This window comes from Gymnogyps californianus, chromosome 4 (genome assembly GCF_018139145.2).
Source record: "Gymnogyps californianus isolate 813 chromosome 4, ASM1813914v2, whole genome shotgun sequence".
Lineage (NCBI taxonomy): Eukaryota > Metazoa > Chordata > Aves > Accipitriformes > Cathartidae > Gymnogyps > Gymnogyps californianus.
The window spans coordinates 13,746,758-13,766,766 of record NC_059474.1 but is presented as its reverse complement, the minus strand read 5'-3'; the positions used below and the strand labels follow the sequence as shown (position 1 = coordinate 13,766,766).

Below are 20,009 nucleotides of genomic sequence, written 5' to 3'. Positions count from 1 at the left end.
TACACTCAGTCACCATTTTTCCAGTCCATCTGCCTCTACTGCTTGCTTCGTTTATCTATGATCTTACTCATTGTTCCTTCTCCACAGCAAAAAACCTCCTGTGTTGACTCTTTATTCTGATCACTTTCATAAATATCCTCTTCTTGTATGCCCATTTCCAGTAACAAATAAACAAAAAAAAAACCTCTTTAAAAATAATAAAGAAAAAAATCAAGGCACCACATCTACTGCAGTCTTTTTTGCCTCAAGCGTTTCCACTTCTGATCATCTTTTAACCTAAACTCTCAAGATTATGTAACAATATCAAAGGATCACAGAAAATGCGTTTCTGTTCATATCTGCATACACGAAACTTATCTCTTTTCCCTGTGCTATATGTGGATCCCCTAGAAACTTCTGAAGACCCAGTGATTGTCCTTTTATTCCAGATTTAAATAGTTTAGATATATAATTTGATAAGATACATTAATTTTAAAGGCCCTACTGTAGTTCTGAGTTGAATTTTCCTGTAGATCACATTGTAACATCAGACTTCTTTAGGATCTCTTCCACTGTGTCTTCTGTCGACCTCTTCCAACATGATACCATCTAAAAGGTTTAATTATCATACTTTCTTGTTGATTCTTCCAAATTAATGATAATTGTTGCTTAATATCTGTTTATTGATGTCTCACTCCTCTCCTGTATCTGTTTTACTGGGGTTAGAAACTGCATTATCATGTCTAGCATATTCACTCATTTAATAATTTTGAATTCTGATTGAAGTAACACTGCCACATTTATTCTTAATAACTTTTTTACTTACTGTCCAATGTTTGACAGATGAAGACGGAGCAATAGTGACAGCAAACACTATAACACCTTGCTATCAAGAAGGAAATATTACCCAAAGTATTGGAAGACTATCTTCTAATAGAAGAGACTGGATGGACTAACCATCTCAGTAGGAATAGGTACTTTGTAATACTTGTTCCTGAATATTCATGGATCTCAGCATAGGCGTTTATAAAACGACTGAGCTGATTCACATTTTCTTGACTCTGACTGCCAAGACCATGCTCATTCACTGCAGCTCCTTGTGCTTCCTGCACCAGACTTTAAGGTTCAGCTAGAGCAAGTCCTGCCTCCATTCATGTTAAAACAAGTATAATTTTTGTGCTTCGGTCAACTCTTGTTGTTGCTTGATACCCAAATTTTGGATGTCTTCCAACCAAACATTTCCACTAGCAGAGAGAGGGCAGTATGTGAGCCCTTGTTCACTTCATGCATTTCCTTCTGCAGGCTCTCCATAGATGGCAGCAAATCTACAATGCCAGGAGGACACACTACATATCAACAGGCTGCCCAAACACATCAAACAAGTGTTCCCAAAACAAAAGGCAGTAAAAGGGAACTAAGGCAGGGCCACAACTTTTGCTTCACCCCTTTGGCAATATAAATGAATCCAGCTGCTCACACGCCAGAGGCCCAAAACACAACCAGCAAGATCCACAATGATGCATATTCAAAGAACTGCAAACATATCAATTTTGGATCAGGTATTGCATAAGCATGGAAGGGAACAATTTTACAGGAGAAATTTCTTTAAATGGCTCAACAACAAATGAAACAAAATGAACTGGGAAAATATGCATGAAGTTTTGGACGTCCCTTGCGTAAAATTTTATTTCAAAGAAACCAGTATTTTGCAGGCAGAAGTGCATTAAGACTAATTTCCATTTGTGATGTCTCTCATCAATTAGAAGGTTCTTCCTCAGATGAATCATTAATATATGCATATACGTGAGGGACAAAATAGCTTAGGAGAATTAAATTAAATTAATTGGCCCCACAAGAGTTTGTTACCTTTCCTAATAGAGTTTATGTCCTACAGGCCACAGAGCTGTCTCTCTAGCAGCTTCAATACATTCCCTCTTACCTCTGTGCCAATAAAGCCATCTAATTTATTTAGAATTCTCTAGGCACAGTGGTTTTACTTTTCTGATACTAAGCCATAATTTCTGTTGGTTTTGTTACTCATTTTTAAGCTACAGTCTAAAGAGGAAAAATCTCTATGGCTTTAATTTACTCATCTTGTCAGTCAAGGCATCCTATATAACTGCTGCACAGACAGAGTAGGCTGTTGCCCTGACGGTGGGAAATAAACTACACGGCTCAATTCCAGTTAAATGATTTAGAGCAAACACCACAGCAAAGATGTGGGAAAGAGGCTGAAGACCTCTTCCCCTCCATCCTCCCAGAAATGCACTCCAACATGCTGCAGAATTTACTATGGACTGCACTGTATATTTAGTAGGATTTTGGAGCACTCCGGCTGTAATTTCCTCTTTCATACTCACCTACACATTACGTGTGTGAGCCCACTCATTTCTCTGCACATGTATGTGCACAATACACAGATGTGTCTCCTTTAACAACCTCAATACTCCAGAAAATATGAAATTCTCAAACTGTAGAAAGATGAACAGGTAACCAAACTGAAGTAACACTTACCAGACTGGATATAGGTAAATAAGCAGGCTAGTTATAGGAAATGTTCCTACAGCTGTCATGGTCTTGTAGCCACATTTTATTCTTAATTGAATCAGAGTTAAACTTGACACTATTACAGGTAAAGCATCAAACCTGGAAGCATATCAGGGCTAAACTCTCCTTAGGGTTCGCGTAATCTTTTTGTAGATTTTTTTAGAATCTGAGTAATTTAAACACTCAAAATTCATTCCTTCTTCTGTCCAAGGTATATGATAACTTTATAATTATGTGCTCTTTTTAATGCAATTAAAAGATGGTAATAAAATTCACATCTGTATGTCTACATAAAAAGTGATACAGAACAAAATAGGAAATAAGACAAAATAACTAAAAAGAAAAATTTACTAATGTAAATGTAATGTACCATCAGCTCACAAGTCTCTTTCCAAACAGAAGCACTGAGACACTAAAAATGACAGTGAAATAATAAAATTTATCAACTGGTAAATTCAATTTTAGAGGGTATCAGCCACTAGTAAATTTCATGGTGTGTGATTTTAAGAAGCAGAAGTAGTTTGTGCCACTCTTGGTTTATAATTTATTCTTATTATACCAAACAAGAGTGGGAGAAGTTGGATGAGAAAGCTAATAGCAAAAAAATCTGACTTTTCTGTTCACTCATCAATACTGCTGACCCTTAAGAAATAGGACTTCTTGCTTTAGACTGCGAACAAGAACAATTTCCAAGGCAACACAAATTTAGTTGGCTGATATTTACTGAACCTATTGTATCAGTCAAACAAGAATTAAGGCTTATTGTTTCTTTTTCCTCTGTAAGAAATAAATTCTGAAGATTATATTTGTAGGGGTTTTTTTGTTTGCTTTTTTAATTAAAATATGAAAAATAAGACCATTCAAAGCTGAATATCACACAAGGCTGTTAAAGAAACTAGAACATGCAGGAATATTATTATTGAGGTGTTCCAAATTTTACACAGATGTAAAGAAACAAGGCTAGAACAAAGCTATGTTATATAAAGTGAACACATGTTTTCAGTCCATACTTCTTCCACTGGTAAGTCCTTCAGACTCTTGCAACTACAATATCACCAAACAAACACAGATAAATCCATCTCCACATGGATCCATCTCCAGGACTGTCTTGTGCAAAGTCAAATGCACAAATTGCGATTAATAAACTAATAGAATAGAAATAACCTTATTGACTTGTCCATATTTTAAACTGCTACAGAGATATATAAAAGTAAATGCTAATCTTTATAAATATATATGTACTTCATGAATGAGCAATTTCTCCTAGGTGTTCTCCCGATTACTCAAATACCTGTTGAACATGTGCTAAATAGACAAATATTGATGGATCTGTTTCATTATTGGATGCATCATTGAACAGCTCAGAGCAATGGCACACATAACCTCAGCAAATCAAAGCAGGACGCCTACACAGATGATTTTCAGTTAATTTACATTCTCCATAGGCATTTAAAGTGACATGCTTTGAATATGGTGCTGATGTTTAACTGTGAAGACACTACTTTTTACAACATACAGTTTTCAGTGCTAAGATCAAATACAAAACTCCCTTGTTGCCTTTAAGTCACACAAAGCTAGTGCCATTTGTATCGCTGTGACTGCAAATTCCAGTGGCTGGCTGTTTGGGGATATTTACTTCCTTTTGCACATTATTTAAAATAGTTGGCACCAACTTCAGTTCATCAGTGGTTTTTCTGATTTCACTTCTTTGTCACGTTTTTCTTTTAAGGCTAATGCATTTTAGTAGTGAATTAGTTTGAGATTCAAGCTCTGCTGGTTTCTAACAGCGCTACTTTTAAGAAGAATGATCACAAAATATAGACAGACAAATACCTTGCTTTTTTCTTGCTGAAATTCTATCTGGATGTTGGTTAGTTTAGTTCGTAGCTCCTCATTAGCAGCTTGCAGGGCTTCAGTCTCCATGTCGGACTTCTCTCCCTTGGCACGACTTTTCTTTGACATAATTATTTTTGAAGTTTAAAATAAAATTTTTGCTCCACACTGAGCTACCAGCTATTGCCTTCTGCTTTTAGCATTTAAGAGTCATGTAGTGTTCAACAAAATTTTTCACACAAATCTCTGCCATCATGGGAGCACTCTCTCATGTCCTGGAAGAAACAAAGTAGTGGGAACAGAATCAGGCTACAGCATTGAGCAGAATCAAACATCAGACTTAACATCCAATTTTAAAGCACACTGAACTTCCTTGTATTATATACTATATTGCATAGTGTACTAGACTTTGAAAGAAATAGATCAGAAAAGAAGAAGTTACACAATATTTCATCATCTTATCTCAACCCTATCCACTGTAATCTGATGTCCGCAGAAACAAAACTCTTTACAGTTATGATGAATACAGCATATAAACAGAAATCATATTTTATTCAAGCCCTGACTTGGTCCATGCTCAGGATTCCCAAGAGGCACAGGGATAACCATAAATTAACTGAGGCTGGTGGTGTTTCAGTGGGAATAGTTTATTTCCCATAGTAAGAAGAAAGCACTCCTCACCGTAATGTATGAGTTATAATTCATAATTGTGTTATTCATAATTATCACTGAGTCTCACAGCATCAAGCTATATGGAAGAGGTATCACAAAACTGGAAAAACATTTTTAAATTACTTCTTAAAAATGTCATGTATATCAACTGCTTATGTTCAGACTTGATACTGTTTGAAATGCTCTAATCAAAACATGAAGGTATTTAACTTCATTTTCATTCCCCAGCATGCCTCTAAGCTTAAAAAGTATTCAATTATTTAAATCAGCTTCATGTAATATTCAAGGAGAGTGTCAATAGCAGACAAAGAACCCTAATTCCAATAATTAGGAAATCCCACGATTAGTTTGCTTCATCAGTAGTTATAGAAGCTTAATCTGCAGCTTTTTTTCCTCTCTGCTCACCTCTAAGAATAACCTGGTGCTCCACAAGAACAAACTGAGCAACAACTGCTACCAATGGTGAATTAGCTTCCAAACCCATGCCCTCTGCTCATTTGAAATATCCACATAATTTTTGTCATTAAATTGCTGACAAAGCAGAGAGGTTCCTACTTTAATACTGAACTACATTCCTGGAGTATTATATTTCCAAGAAAATTGCTACCAAATTGCCTTCAAACAATAGATTGCTCTTTCCAACCTACTTCTGCCTGGGAGTTATTTTAGAAATTGTGTTAGAATGAAAATCACATGCATTCTTTAGCACATACATACTTTCTAAAGGGTTAACAACTAATACCTCAGGTGCGTACAGACAAACACCATTTGGTGAGTTCAACTAAATACATAAGTTTTATTCTCCTCTTTAAGGACTGGTAAACAGAAACCAAGGAGTTAAATATCTTGCTCAAAATGACAAGTCAAATCAGACGAAATGTGAACAGAACTCAGGACACCAAGTCTCAGTCTGTTTGACAATATTCCCATGGAGTTCTTTCATTTATAAAAAGCAACTGAAAAAAGTACAACTATACCAATTATTTGCTAAAGTAATTTAAGTGAAATCATTGTTTTGCTTTGTAATATCAGATGTCTTCCCTTCCAAACTTAATAATCTATCGATTTATCCTATGCAATACAATTTAATCTGTTCCTTAAATTCATTATAGTGAGCATTTTTAATACATAATTTATGAAAAAACAAGAAATTGAGTTAATTTTTGATTTTATTTATGTATCAAACCTACCTTACAAAACAAATAAACACTGGTGCTACTGTGATTTTACACATAATTGTTGATTCAAGAAATACAGATTAGCAATATTCTTACAGTAACTTGAAACAAAGAACTCTTCAGTGAATAGAAGAAACTTGAGGAATTATTGTTCTTAGTAAAGGAATTTCATGCTATTAATCTATGGAGTTTCTATGATGCTAAATACTAAAACTAAAGACATATATATGATATATAATCAATGTATTTCATCCAAAATCCTTAACTGTATGGAAAATTTGAATTAAAAATCAGTTGCTAGTGTTATTTCCCTGGTCAATTTGTAAATAAAATCTAAAATAACATAGATGTGCAAATCCAATCTATAATAATTCCACAACATTTAGAACGGTGGAAGGGGAAATGAATTATTCTTTACCTCAAAGGCTATCTAGGGTATTCAGATACTACTGAGGAATTATTACTGAAATCCTTACTAAAACAAAATTCCTGATGCATCCAGATTATACATGATTTAATTCAGTACATGATTAACTAAGTTAAGGAAACCAAAAGCATCCATCACTGGCCTGGCTACATGAATTTTAACCTCATTAGATCCCCCCCTCCCCATCTCAATTGCAGTTTGGAATAAAGAACATTTAAGTGATAGACATGTTCGCTTCTCCATCAGTAAAACAAGAAAGTGAGGTAACTGTGCTTGATGTGGATATACATGACATCCAGAGAACCGAAAAAGAGATTTGAAATGTGGAGTGTTTTGAAATTACCACGTATATTTTGTTCAGTAACAATAACCTCTCCTGACTGTACCATGTTCCCAAGCATATTGTGAAGATACTAGACTATTCAATATGAACATCTAAACTTATATTTATGCACTTCAGGGGATGGCCTGTCTCTGAAGTCCTGGACTTGTAAAACTCTCAATGACTGCAGAGTTCATATTCTATCCCAGAGTCACCATCACTCAAACCCTCTAACAAATCAAGTCGTACAGTAAGGTACCAGAATAATGCTGTTGTCTACCTTTGAAAATGTGGGAGTCTAAATATAATATGCATTATTTAAAGCTGTTCAAATTACATTTAGCACTTAAATTAGCTTTAAAAATAAAGAGTTCAGCACTACTCTTTGAAGTACTCTTTAGAATTTAAAAAAATGGGACTCTCAAAACATTGTTCTCAATCTTTTTCCTGTAACTTGCAACAGTTAAAAATTGTACCTTTCAGGTAAAATAAAAGCTTAGACCCAGAACCTGGAGAAAAATCACCCTCTTCTCTTACAGGCATTAAGAAAAAAAACCAAACCAAACAAAAAAAACAAAAAAAAACCCCATAACCCAAAACAACCCATCAACCTGCATTGGTGGGCATAGAAACATTTCCATTTTTACTCTTCCCTAGATACATCTTCCAGCCTATCATCTATTTCAAAAGCAGGAACTATGGCAACACAAAGCCTCTCTATACACTCAGAGAGGCACAAAGCCTAGAAGCACAAAGCCCAGACACACAAGGGCTACAGCAGAAGAGCATGCATCTTGATTCCCGAATGAAAGGGTTAGAACCAGTGAGTGCCTAGATTCCCTTCTAGTGGACTACCCACATTTACTGTTTGGACAAAGGTCAGGATTAAAAAAAAAAAAAAGTTAAACTTGTAAACACACTGAGAAAAAAGAAGGAAGAAATATTCTACTCTGACAAAATTTAACTTTACTGGCTCAGAAGCTTCAACCAACAACCTATTTATTAACTCACCATATGTCAGTTGAGAGGCAAGTTCATGAAGCCACCACAATACAGTCCCACAATCACTCCATGAATAAAAATAGCCACTTCCTGCACTGTGAGTTCTATGCACTTATTGCAAACCTTATGATCATTTGAATATATTTTATATTTCACAAAGAAAAAGGATAGGAAAGAATAATGGATTCTAAATCACAAGTCACCTTTTCAGCAGTCTTTGGAATATACCAAATGGCTCACTTTACTTGACAGATATAGAGGCACTTGTAATTCAAGAAAAAGAACAACAACAAAAGAAATAAACTTGATTGGATCTGAATCAACTGTTCAACAGTTTGGGGGATTGGCATGTGAGAGATCAAAATATTTAACATGACTAACAAATTATTACTCTATTTGTGTTTTTAGGAAATCCATTATATTTCTAAGGTACCTGGAAAACCAATCAGCTGAACAGTGTTCCAATCCTAACTTCCAATTTCTCTTCTATTTGCTTTACAGATTTAAAGGATGTACTTTATCACTACCTCAATCTCTTCCCTAGTTTTAGCAAGAAAGGCCTAGAACTAAGTCATGAATTGCTATATGATGTTTCTAGATACTAAATATCAATAAAACATAACAGTAAAAAAAGAAAAATTACTTACTGCAAAAAATCAAAGAATTTTGATTACTTAAGAGTAAGAAAAGAAGGAACTTAATAGTTTCTGGTGAAAAATAACTCCACTTAAAGAAATGCAAGTCTTTAAACATGATTCTGTACTGAATACACAAAAATAAGTGGAGGGTTATATCTTTAGAGAGTGAGTCTTACAGTAATAAACAGTCATCAAGAGGAATAGTAAGTACACCCATAAACTCAAGTAATAAATATGGATAAAATAACATGGTAACAAGAAGAATTTACTAAATGGTGTCATCCAAAATTCAGCATTCCAGCCTTGATTCAGACTTGAATGACATTATTCAGCTTCAACATGATTTCTGGAAGGTGAAGTTGTTAATGAGTCATCTCAGTTGAAACACCAAGCAAAAACACAGGCATGGGGGGGGGAAAAAGCTTCTTCATCTAGACACTTGCGTCCACTTAAATAGTGTTTTTTCATTTTACTTCAACCTTTCTCTTATAGTACTGCAGAGCCTACTATGGGCTACCCATAACCCTTATCATGCTTGTGAACATGAGACATAAGTACTCTCAGTACAGCACAATTCTGAATATAAGTTTAAAATAAATTTAATTATTCTAGCACCTGACAACGGTAAATGCAGTGGACAGAGGTACAATGTTAACTTCAGAAGGAACTGGCAGTTCACCTATGTTATAGTTTAAAAACCAGTCATAATCAACCAGTGACTGTATGGGAAAGACAACGTTCATAGCTCCCAATGCCCAAGGCGCATTTCTCACAAGGTTCAGATGACCTACATCTCCTGCTTCAATTCTCAGTTCTATGTAACAAAATGTGACTGAGTGGATAAAAGCAAAAGCACCTCTACCGGATATAAAATAATACTTTGCCCAGCCAAAAAATATAAATACAAATTATCAGAATAATTTTCTAAGTATATTGTAGACTAGTCACATTTTAGATACCCATTCATTACCTACCTACAGAGATAGATCTATTTCTATAACAGTAGAGCTTTTGAGGGTTATTTTAAATCCTATCCCACTTACGGAAATATAGAGTTTCCTTAGAGTGGAATACTTTTGTAAGTGCCACTTGTGATTTTTTTGGTGGATAAAAACAAGAACATCTTTATTGTTAACTAACAGCTCCACATTCATTTTTGCAGATTCACAGCCTACAGTCCTGAGCCATTCTTGTTTTAATAACAATATACCTATAGGTCCAAACTATATGGAAAGCAATGACCAGGAATCTCTAACTATTTTTAACTATTGTTTTGCAGAAAGAGCTCATAGTAACGTAATCCTGTCGAGCACAGTTGAACAGAGGTAACTTCTTTGCTTGGTAGAGATTCCAGTGTAGCATGAGTTAGGCTTTTATGACACCTCACTCAGAAGGTTTCACAGCAGGTGATACTCTGTGGATGAGCATAGTATTTGTAAGTCAGTTAGCTCTTCTGCCAAGGATAGTAATTACTTCCATTACTTTTTCCAGTGGCACCTCAGGAAAGGTGATCTGCTGAGATTCTGTATCTCCACAGTCTTTCAGAAAATTCCCATTGCACCCAGGAATCAGTACCCATGTTTTAACATCCCATCACAAATCACTGCCTTCCAGGTCCTCACAGAGCAGTTAACAGAACTAGTTTGGCAAGTTTCAGAATGAATTTCACCAATGTATTCATTTTCACTTCAGTTAACTGGTTGCCTGTGTCATGTATGCATCTGTTAAAACACATGCAACTAAAATACGTTTCCAAGTCACTGCATGCCACAAAAAAACCCCACAACCAAAAAAACCCGAAGTCTATCAAACTCATTTAAACCCTATACACACCCTCAAACATATGTGTACCTACTACAGACAACCATATAACACTGAATAATTATTTTTGATTGGTACTACTGCAGGCCATTGGATAGCATCCAGTATATTAATGGCCTCATTCTAGTCAAAGGACATAAGCAGCCAATCCAAAAAAAAGCTAGCTCTTAATTTACAAGAAATTATCACAAGTTAATATGCAGTAAAAGGGAATGTTTGAGTTGAAGAGGACAAGGCAGAGGGAAGGGAAGTAATCACAAATGCATTTAGTCACCAAGATTAATTTGAATTTATTATGTATACACTTTTTTAAAAATCTGTGTTAAAGCTATTTACAGAAGGGACAGTATCTTCAACAATCCTTGCAAGCCATTTAGAACAGGAACCACAGAATAGTTACATGATGGAAAAGGACTTAAAGGAACAACAGGCCTCTGATTTTATAGATTATTTTGGGGGGCCACTGAAGGACCAGTTCAAAAATGTAACTTCAAATGGACTATTTACTGTGACTACAGACAATTGTCACTGCCATTCCACTGCCAAGTGGCAACAGAAATGCAATCTTTTGAGTGCAAAAATGCTAACCTCAGATATGAGACCCCTATCTGATATCCTGAAATTGATAATCTACTCAAATTGCTACAACTGCTCAGGTCAAAGCTACTGGAACAGCAGAGAACAATCAAAATAACAAATTTACATAATGGGATGGGAACAAAAAGCAGAGGCAAATATGCACAATGAATGTGTTTGCACAACACCACCGCTTGGCTGGAGACATCTACGTAGTGCCCAGTGAGCAGCACAGCTGCCTTACAATACAATATGACACAGTCTTCATGCAGAAAAGTGGTGGAAAGCATTGACTCCACTACAGCCCCCCTAGGAGAGGAAGTGAACCAGATCTCCTCCAAACTGCTGTTGCCACATACCTTCTTCAGCTCAGCTGGGCCCTTCAAGACCCTATGCAGATGCACTCTGCAACTCCCTTTCTGCACTACACAACACTTTAATATACCAGGAGTTATGGAAACCTTGATTTGAATCTCTTCTCAAAAAGTTATGAGTTTGATCCCAGACCTTTAAAGTAAATTAAAAAAAAATGCATTGGCTTCAGTGAATGATCATTCTTTATAAATATTTATGCAATTTCACTTGTAGCACTGTTTCATGGATTAATCATTGAAATCACCCTACTACCCATATTAAAAGACAAACTGCTACAAACAGCAGTCCGGTGACAAATAAAATAAAAAAGACATTAGCACAAAAGGCAAAGTTCTAATGCAACTAAAATAATAAAACAAAGCCCTCCCTCCACAACCTGCCAAACTCAGCTCTGTTACAGAGTTAGAGCCCTTTAGGGTGCTGGGTTAACTGCAGCCTCAGAGAGGCAGCTCTAGGCAGAGCTGTTCCTCTGATGTCTGTGCCAATTCCTTTCTTTTGAGCACACATAGGAGACCTGACGATGCCTGCTGTCTAGCACAACTCTGACCCTTCTGATTGTACCCTGGGTGTGATGCAGGGAGATCCCTGGGCTTTCACTGAAGAGCAGCACTCCTTTTAAAGCATAGTATTTAAGAGCAAAAACAGGAGCAGGAAGAAAGGGCAAGTTGTAGCATTTCCCAATTAGGGCTAGAGAAATGGCAAATACAGAGACAGATTCTAATATCTTTATTCACTGTCACTGACACCCCATAGATTAATCATCCTGTCAAATTTAGGCTTTTGGATTATATTGGACCGCTTTTGTTTAGTTATTTACCTGATTTTTGCAGGAAGGTTCCTTTGGATTTTTTTTTAAACCATCATTATTATTATTTTTATTGTAAAGGGCTAGAATAGTTAAAACCTGAAACTGGAAAAATGAAAAATTCAGGGATGACAGCTGTGTATAAAATGTGCAAGACAACTGACAGGCTTGGGGAAAGAGGTTCAGATTCCCAATTTGATGACTCAAGAGAGAGGTGGACCCTCAGTGGGAGAAAAACTGGGGTAGTCTAACACTTTACTGAATGTTGAATATTTACTTTATTACTTTGTAAATCAACAGGATAGACTTGAGAGGTCAAGTAGCTGTAAGGAGAAAAGGCATGTCTGGATGTGATCTAGTTACCAGCTGAACAGTGAAGCAAACAGAGGTGGCATGATTTGATTCCTCTATCTCTGATCTGAATAATTATTGTGTACAATTAATCACCTTTACTAAACCTGCAAGCTACCTCGTATTGTGCCAGCCAGCCCATATTCCCATCTTACTGCTCCATCGCAGAAGAATTACACAGCTATGTGCAGAGCAGCACAAACATATCAGCCAGCACAATAAAGAGAGTTATAACACTGAGCAGGTTAATGACAAAACTTGCTCAGCTACCAAGAGGCAGCTCAACTTCGACAAATCTTCTCATTAAAATCAGGACTCTTAGCCAAAATGAAGATGTTGGCCTATTCTGACAAATGTTCTTCTGATAAAAGAACATGCTTTATTTTTTCCAAAGATGCTATCATGATCTGCTTTTAAAGCCAAGTTCCTTGGTTCCTGAGGTCAAAATAAATATATACACTACAGAGCTGGCAGTGCTGTTGCTTAAATTTTGAAGAGTCACAGAATCTCCAAAAAGTATCTACCTGCACTCGGGAATTTAGGACCTCAAATTTACGTTTGGTTGCTTTATCAAGGACTCCTGCTCAACTTCAATGTTCTTGAACTAAGACACCCCACATTCAAATCTAATTTCAAATCTAACTGGATAATAATCATAATAATAGAGATTATTTTATGGGCAACACATGGGCTAAGGCTTGATGGATTTTGGTTCAATCTTTGGTTCTGTCACAGATTCCTTGTACGACCTTGAACAAATCACTTAATCTCTCAGTAAAACAGGTATTACACTTGCCTACCTCAGAAAGATATTCTGAGGACAATATTAAAACATGAAAGACTGAATAGGGGTTATGAGAAATGAGGCTTATGAGAACCTAGCAAGAGTTTACAATTGTTAGTTGGCAGGAATCATCAAATTTAGTGTCCCACAAAACTGCAAGTCCCTCACAAGATTTGTTAACTTCCTCATAACAGTGCTCTGATAATCAGCCAGCTAACATTGGCATTTCAAGTATTGATATTTCAGTGAATGTTCATTGGAGTGAACAGAGTTTAAGTCACCCTGATGACTGGCTGATGCAGCTGCACCACCTGGGATAAAATATTTAAACTGGGTATTTCAGCCAGACAAGAGCTTCTTTCCTCTGTCAATTCTCTAAATTCCGAAAGGGAGCAGTGCAGCAGCTCAAAACTACAGCCAGTAAAATGCACAGCTAGATACTAACACAGCAAGAGCCTGGAGACAAACTTTCATTTCTTTCTCAGCTTAAACAGGACAGAGACAAGCACGGCAATGCACAAGAAAAGCACAGAGGAGAAACTTTGTGAACTAAAGACTTTCTTTGTGTAACCATCCTCCAATATCCACAAACTGAAAAGGCCTTACCAGCGTGAGAAGACTACCAATAAAATACCCTTCTGGTAACTGCCAGCAAATTTGATTCAAACCGTGCCAGGCTTGTTGGAAAGGTTGTTGGCAAGTTGGCCACCAGAAGTATGAATGTGCTTTCTGAAGATGCTTAGAGTTGAATGTGGTAGACATGAAGACTTGCAGAAAACACTTTTATCCATATACATGTATCAAAAGCATAATTTTAAGGATAGCATCCCTCAGAATGTTAAAAAACAAAGACACATTCAGTCATAATTCAGCTTAAAAAGAGAGAAACATGCAATTAGATATAAATAAAAAACTCCAGAATTACTCTGTGACAAGCCACTACAGACTACGAGACTGACTGCCGCCCAGATTAGACTGTCCCAAAGTATTCTGAAGTTCAGAAATTAATCAATACACACAAATATATATATATGGAAATAAAGCTTCCTAAATTTGAAAGAATGGTTAGACACAGAACAGAGATTACTTGTACACACAATTTTGAGCTTTCTAGTAAGCAAGTTGCGCACCCATCTTATAGGGGTATCCAACTTATGGGGGGCACAGCATTGCTAGCAGTGTATCTCAAACTGCTGAACGCTGTCATAGGCAGGCTGTTTTGGTCATTTAGGGGAACTAAAAAGTGATTTATTGTTCACTCTGAGGAAAACATCCTTATCCCTTTTACCTATATAACATTTTTCCTTCATTGGGAAATCAAGTTTTCATTTCAGTATACCGTTTCAGAGAGCAGACCATGAAGACGGTACAGTGTTTTACATAAAGTTGAGGCTAAGACGTGTCACCTAAAGCTTACAGGAGTCCCTGTGGTTGAATGAAAGATGTTTATGCTTCATTCCTTATGAACACAGCCTCCTTCTTCCCATGGTGCCTGCAAAGAAGGCTGTTCTCTGCAAGGTCTAAATGATTCTGTAAATCATCTTTGACCACCGACAAAAATCTTTATTCAAGTTGCATTATCATGTAAATAGGATACAGTAGCAATCCTAACTTTGCGTCCAGTTGTGTAAAAATATATTCATATAATTCCTGCTATGAATTGATCTTTTCTGTCCCTCTCCCCACCTCATCCCCTAAAAGAGGTGGCAGAGGGAAGCCTCAAAAGTTAGGGAGCTGGCAGTGACTTTACAGGCACACTTAGTCTTAATGAAGACCCAGTGGAAAAATATGGAAATAGGTATGGTCAAAAGAACTATTCTTTCCACATCACACATCATCTCCCTAAACTTTAGGTGAATCTCTGAATAAGATTTTGCTTTAACGTTAAGGTTAGCACAGCTATGGCAGTAACACTGCAATTTTTCACCTCTTAAATAGCAAAGCTATACTAGCAAAACTTTAACTAGCTGTTTCCAAAACAGGAAGGGGGGGGGAAGGGGGTGTGTGGAAGGCATAAACCCTGGGGACCGGACTACCAGAATGGAGCCTGCTTAAGAAGGCTCTAATAAAGGAAGAAAGAGAGCTAATCTTCTCAGTGATGTAGCCCACTTCTTATCACTAGCCTAAATAAGAGTCCTATCTGCTGTTTGTCTGCTCTTCCCTCACAAACACCAGTTCTCAAAGATAGAAGAAAGGAAAGGAAGAGAAGTGCGTATCAGAAAAGGAAGAAGAAAAAATAAGGGTGAGACGAAATCTGAAAGTTACACACAAATCAAGACTTAGCTGTTACCTGCATACACTGCCCTTATACAGGAAAGGAAAAATACCGAAATGCTGCCTGTTTCAGTGAACAATGTGAAAACCGGGAGCTCTTAAGTGTGACCATGTTCTTCTCCTTCCCAGAGAATACAAATTCAAATGGCTATGCTACAAACATATACTGGGTTTGGGTCTTTTTTAGCAGTAGAAGTCTGGAAACATCAAATCATAAAGATCCTCACTAACACTTCCCAAATGTTGTAAAGGATTAAGGATAGGAAATTACTAGGTGTTTCCTTTGAGATATGCAGGTCTTCACCAGTAAATAGCTAGGTAATGGGTTTCTTTTCATGTCTTGACTAGACACTTTTAAATCTTAGATTGATCGTTGGAAGTTGATTGAAATGCCCAAATACTCTCCACCTCCCTTCCTCTACCAAACTCCTCTTTTTTCTTGGGTTGTAATAACATCCAGCACACCTGGAAACTGCTCTCCACCAGCAATATAACCCCTTTTCCCCACTCCTCCTCTTTCATTGACTTTTATTAACTTTAAAAAAACATTCATATATAGATCACTAAATGTAAGGCAGGGGAAATATAAAATTATGCTTGTGCAGGAAATTGTTACAACGGCACTCTTGCTAGCAGTTTAACACAAGTTCTTTTACTTGAGAAAGATGGGAAGTCAGCTTTCCACAGTTTCCTGAAAAGCACAGAAATATTAAACCACCACTGTTGAACAGACAGAATAAACTGCAACTGATCCTAAAGGCAAAACAATACCAGGTTAAGTCTCAGAAACACAGTAGTACTGTAATTTTTTTGCATCCCTTTCCACCTCTTGTCTGAAACAACCAGAAGGCAATAAAGTATTTCCTCAATACAGAAGTGCAAGCTCCTCAAGGAAGCAACAGAAATGTCTCTGCTACAGATTGGAAACTTGTCATTTACATCTCAGTGTATTCCCTCACCTGGTTCCCCTTTGCATTTCTTAATTTTAAGCTAGATTTCACATAAATCAAACAGAATTTATTTCCCTCCCCCAGACTTTTACTTTGATTTTAATAGCAAGTAGTAGTGCACAGGCTAGCAGGGTTGTGTCAAAGACGCTTATCAAGCCTGCACAGCCCTGTGTTCAGGGGTTGCCAACTAATCAAATTTAAACTTTTCTCCTATTCAAACGATTTAATTAATTCTGATCCCCTCCACCCCTCAATGTTTTCCATCTTGGTCATCTTCAGGACTAAACACAGATTTGCATCCCTGATGGTCCTGACTTCAGAGCACACCTACAAAACCCATCATTCTGTCTACACAGGAATCTTTCTCAGACATACTAGTCTGTCACACTCTTTAACAAACTTGAATTGTCAGCCTCTCTTATCTCCCTTTCCTGAAGTGTAAATAGAGAGAATTCTTCCTGGATCATGAACCAGTACTGTCCCCAGGGCAGGGCACTGTAATGATAAACATGTGATAGATTTTCAGTAGCCAGTAAAACTTCTGATTTTGATAACATGATGTTTTTTCTAGAGAATAAGTGCTTAATACATCCGTTTGTTAGTTTGGATACAACCTCTAAACAGTGGCTCAACACCTAAAAATAATTCAGGTAAAGAGGATCACAGAGATTCAATCAGTGAAATAAGTTTCAGACTTCATAGCTGACAAAATGTATTTCTTCAAGATCAAAATACTTACAGAAAGTGAATAAAACAGAACTTAGGAGAATACCTGAAAATGACACCATCTAGTATCCTATGCTAATACTGTACCTTCAAATTAACATCTCTGATGAGCAAGCAATTTTTCAACACAAATCAGAACTCTGTTGGTCAATTCTGCAGTCATTAAGTATATTTATGCTAGTCAGCTCCATCCAGACCCAAAAGAGTGTGTTCACTAGAAAGGGCTTTTTTCTTCATTGTGGTGGGTTGTGTTTGCTAACTAGCATTGCTGGGCTGATGCTCTGTTTTATTCGATTCGGTTTCTATACTCACAGGTATGGTCCTGTGAGACATTCATTCTTCCCCACATTTTGCTTTCCTCATTTCTGTTTCCTGCTATAACCAACACACACAAGAGCTACTAATACATTTTTGAACAGGAAATGTTAATAAATGTGATTCTACTTAATACGTTCACATCTGAAGTAACTTTTCAAACAAACTTGAGGTAGACTTTCTAGTTTGTGTTAAAGTTTAGTTTTTGACACAAACACAGAACACAGTCCATACTAAATAAAAAGTAAACTCAGCTGGGAGATGGAAGTGTTTCAGTATGTAACATTTTTCAGGCTCACTGACTCCAGATTTTATGTAAAATATAGGATGTGCAAAAAGATCACACAAGGCAGAAAAAGAGCAGAAAGGTCTCCATGAATTAAACAAAAGTCTGATAGAAAGCAGTTTCCTCAAAATAATACATTATGCCACCCTAGAGTACTTGATTGCAGAACCGCAGTACTGAGCTACTGAGCAACCTGAAATCGATTGTTATTGTCCAAGCTGGTTACAATACGGAAACACATAAAGGCACATTTTAAAATATGTTTTTGCTTAAGACTACTTGTAATACAAAGATCCTCATAATATACTGAACATAAATATGTATAAATATAGTATGTGTGATGTGCACAGGATGGGTTTCATTCAGAAAGGATAAGTTTCAGGTGTTGAGATAATCAGTGTCCTTCAAAACTATTCTCCTGGAAATCAATATTTATACAATGCTGTGCATAAAATGCCTTTTTTTCCCCCACACATATATTGCCATAATGAAATCACATTATCAAAGCTATTTAATACTCATATCATTCAGAGCTATTGAAGTTACAAATTAATTGAATGGAAGAGCTGAGAAAAACAAAAAGCTAGAAAGACAACCACAACCACGAGAGTGCCTATTTAGCAAGAAAAAGCAGCAGGTATTACAAGGACAGTATATCCTAAAGAACTGTCAAAACTGCCAACTTCATGGTCTCTCACTACTATTTATTGAATGCATACCATGTAGGCTATAGGTTTCTCACGGTTCATACCTTCTTTTTCCATTTGCACTCATTTATGAATATACAAGGAGCTTCATAATAGACTGAAGATCTGTTATGCTTGTTATCGGACAGCAAGTCATATATATATGAGACCTTTCCAAGGTGTCAGAAAAGTTTGCTTAGTTTTCTTTTTAACACCTCTTGCAAACATGCAACACATAGAGGAGTACTTTTAGATGACTAAGTGAAACATTACCTATCTTATCTCAACATGACCATTACCAGCCACAGACTTATCTAACGTTAAAACGTGTGTGGGAATTCCGCCAGCAGCTCTACAGCTATCAGCTACCCAAATGTACTACCTTGTTCTATTTGCAAGTAAGAGAAACTATTCAGACACAAGCATGTTATAGCACTTCTTTTCTGTGTTTGAAGAGTAATGGATCGTAATCACATGGCAGGGAACATACGTAATATTTGTACAGAGGATTGGTCAGCACAGATGGGTTGTTCAAAGGATGTTAAGAAAAAAATGGAAATATGTGAGTAATACCAAAGTTTATCTAAATTTAATTTACATCAATTTAAAGAGAGGGAAAAATATCTATTTTGGCTGATTTCACGATCAGTCAGCAAAACAAAGAAAGAGTCATTTTAAAAAATGTGCCTGGCCCTATACCCAACACATTGCAGCAATCCTAGTTTTTCACAGAAGCAGCCAGTCTTTCTCTAAAGCAAAGTGCTAGCACATAGCTGCACGATGTAATAGAACTGGTCCTGCACGAATGTTTGTGTTTACACTGCCATTCTGAGGAGATAGTTTGGAGATATCAGAAACAGTCTAGCCAAACAAATAAGACACTGATATGCAAGAAATATGACTAATCAAATAAGACAAATAGGGACCAAATAGGGAGGGTTTTTTCCTGTAGCATTGAGCAAATGTGCATAAGCAATCCAGAGGATGAAATGCCTCTGCTCAGATTTCCATAAGCTTTTCCTATTCCCAGATCTTCCTATTCCCAACTCATAGGAAGTCTCCTTGTGGATAATTTGCACGACAAAATCACTTACCAAAATACATTAGTTGTTGAATACTCTCTCATGTTTTAAGCGTTTAATTTTCATTATACAGAGTCAGCTAAATAAAATATTAAGTCTAAATCAATTTGTTAATCTATGTTCAACTGTTTGGATGTACAGGAAGAGGACAGACTAAAGGACAACCGGGGAAAAAAAATAAATCTTTAAATAGCATTCCTTTGAGATTTAAAAATCAAAACACATTCACCTTAGCAGAAAGCCAAGTTATAATATTAAACAGCTGGTTTTAGAGTTCAGCATTGTAATTCTTTTCAAAATCAGCATCATCTACTTTCTGTTATTAAGTAGATATGAAGATTATTTCTTTAGATACATCTGTGACTGAAGTTTCTCATGCA

The 20,009-nt window shown here is 36.5% G+C and overlaps 1 protein-coding gene across 1 annotated transcript in view; it reads right to left on the bottom strand.

Annotated features, from left to right (window-relative positions):
- The window catches only part of JAKMIP1 (janus kinase and microtubule interacting protein 1), a 110,566-nt gene extending 91,896 nt beyond the window's left edge, over nucleotides 1-18,670 (bottom strand). Inside the window, exons 1-2 of the mRNA XM_050895653.1 lie at nucleotides 18,613-18,670; nucleotides 4,360-4,634 (exon numbers count right to left, since the gene is read on the bottom strand). Of these exons, the coding sequence (XP_050751610.1) occupies nucleotides 4,360-4,488 (129 nt within the window). The 5' untranslated portion in view covers nucleotides 4,489-4,634; nucleotides 18,613-18,670. The remainder of the gene's footprint in view (nucleotides 1-4,359; nucleotides 4,635-18,612) is intronic.
- Nucleotides 18,671-20,009: the final 1,339 nt, after the last annotated feature.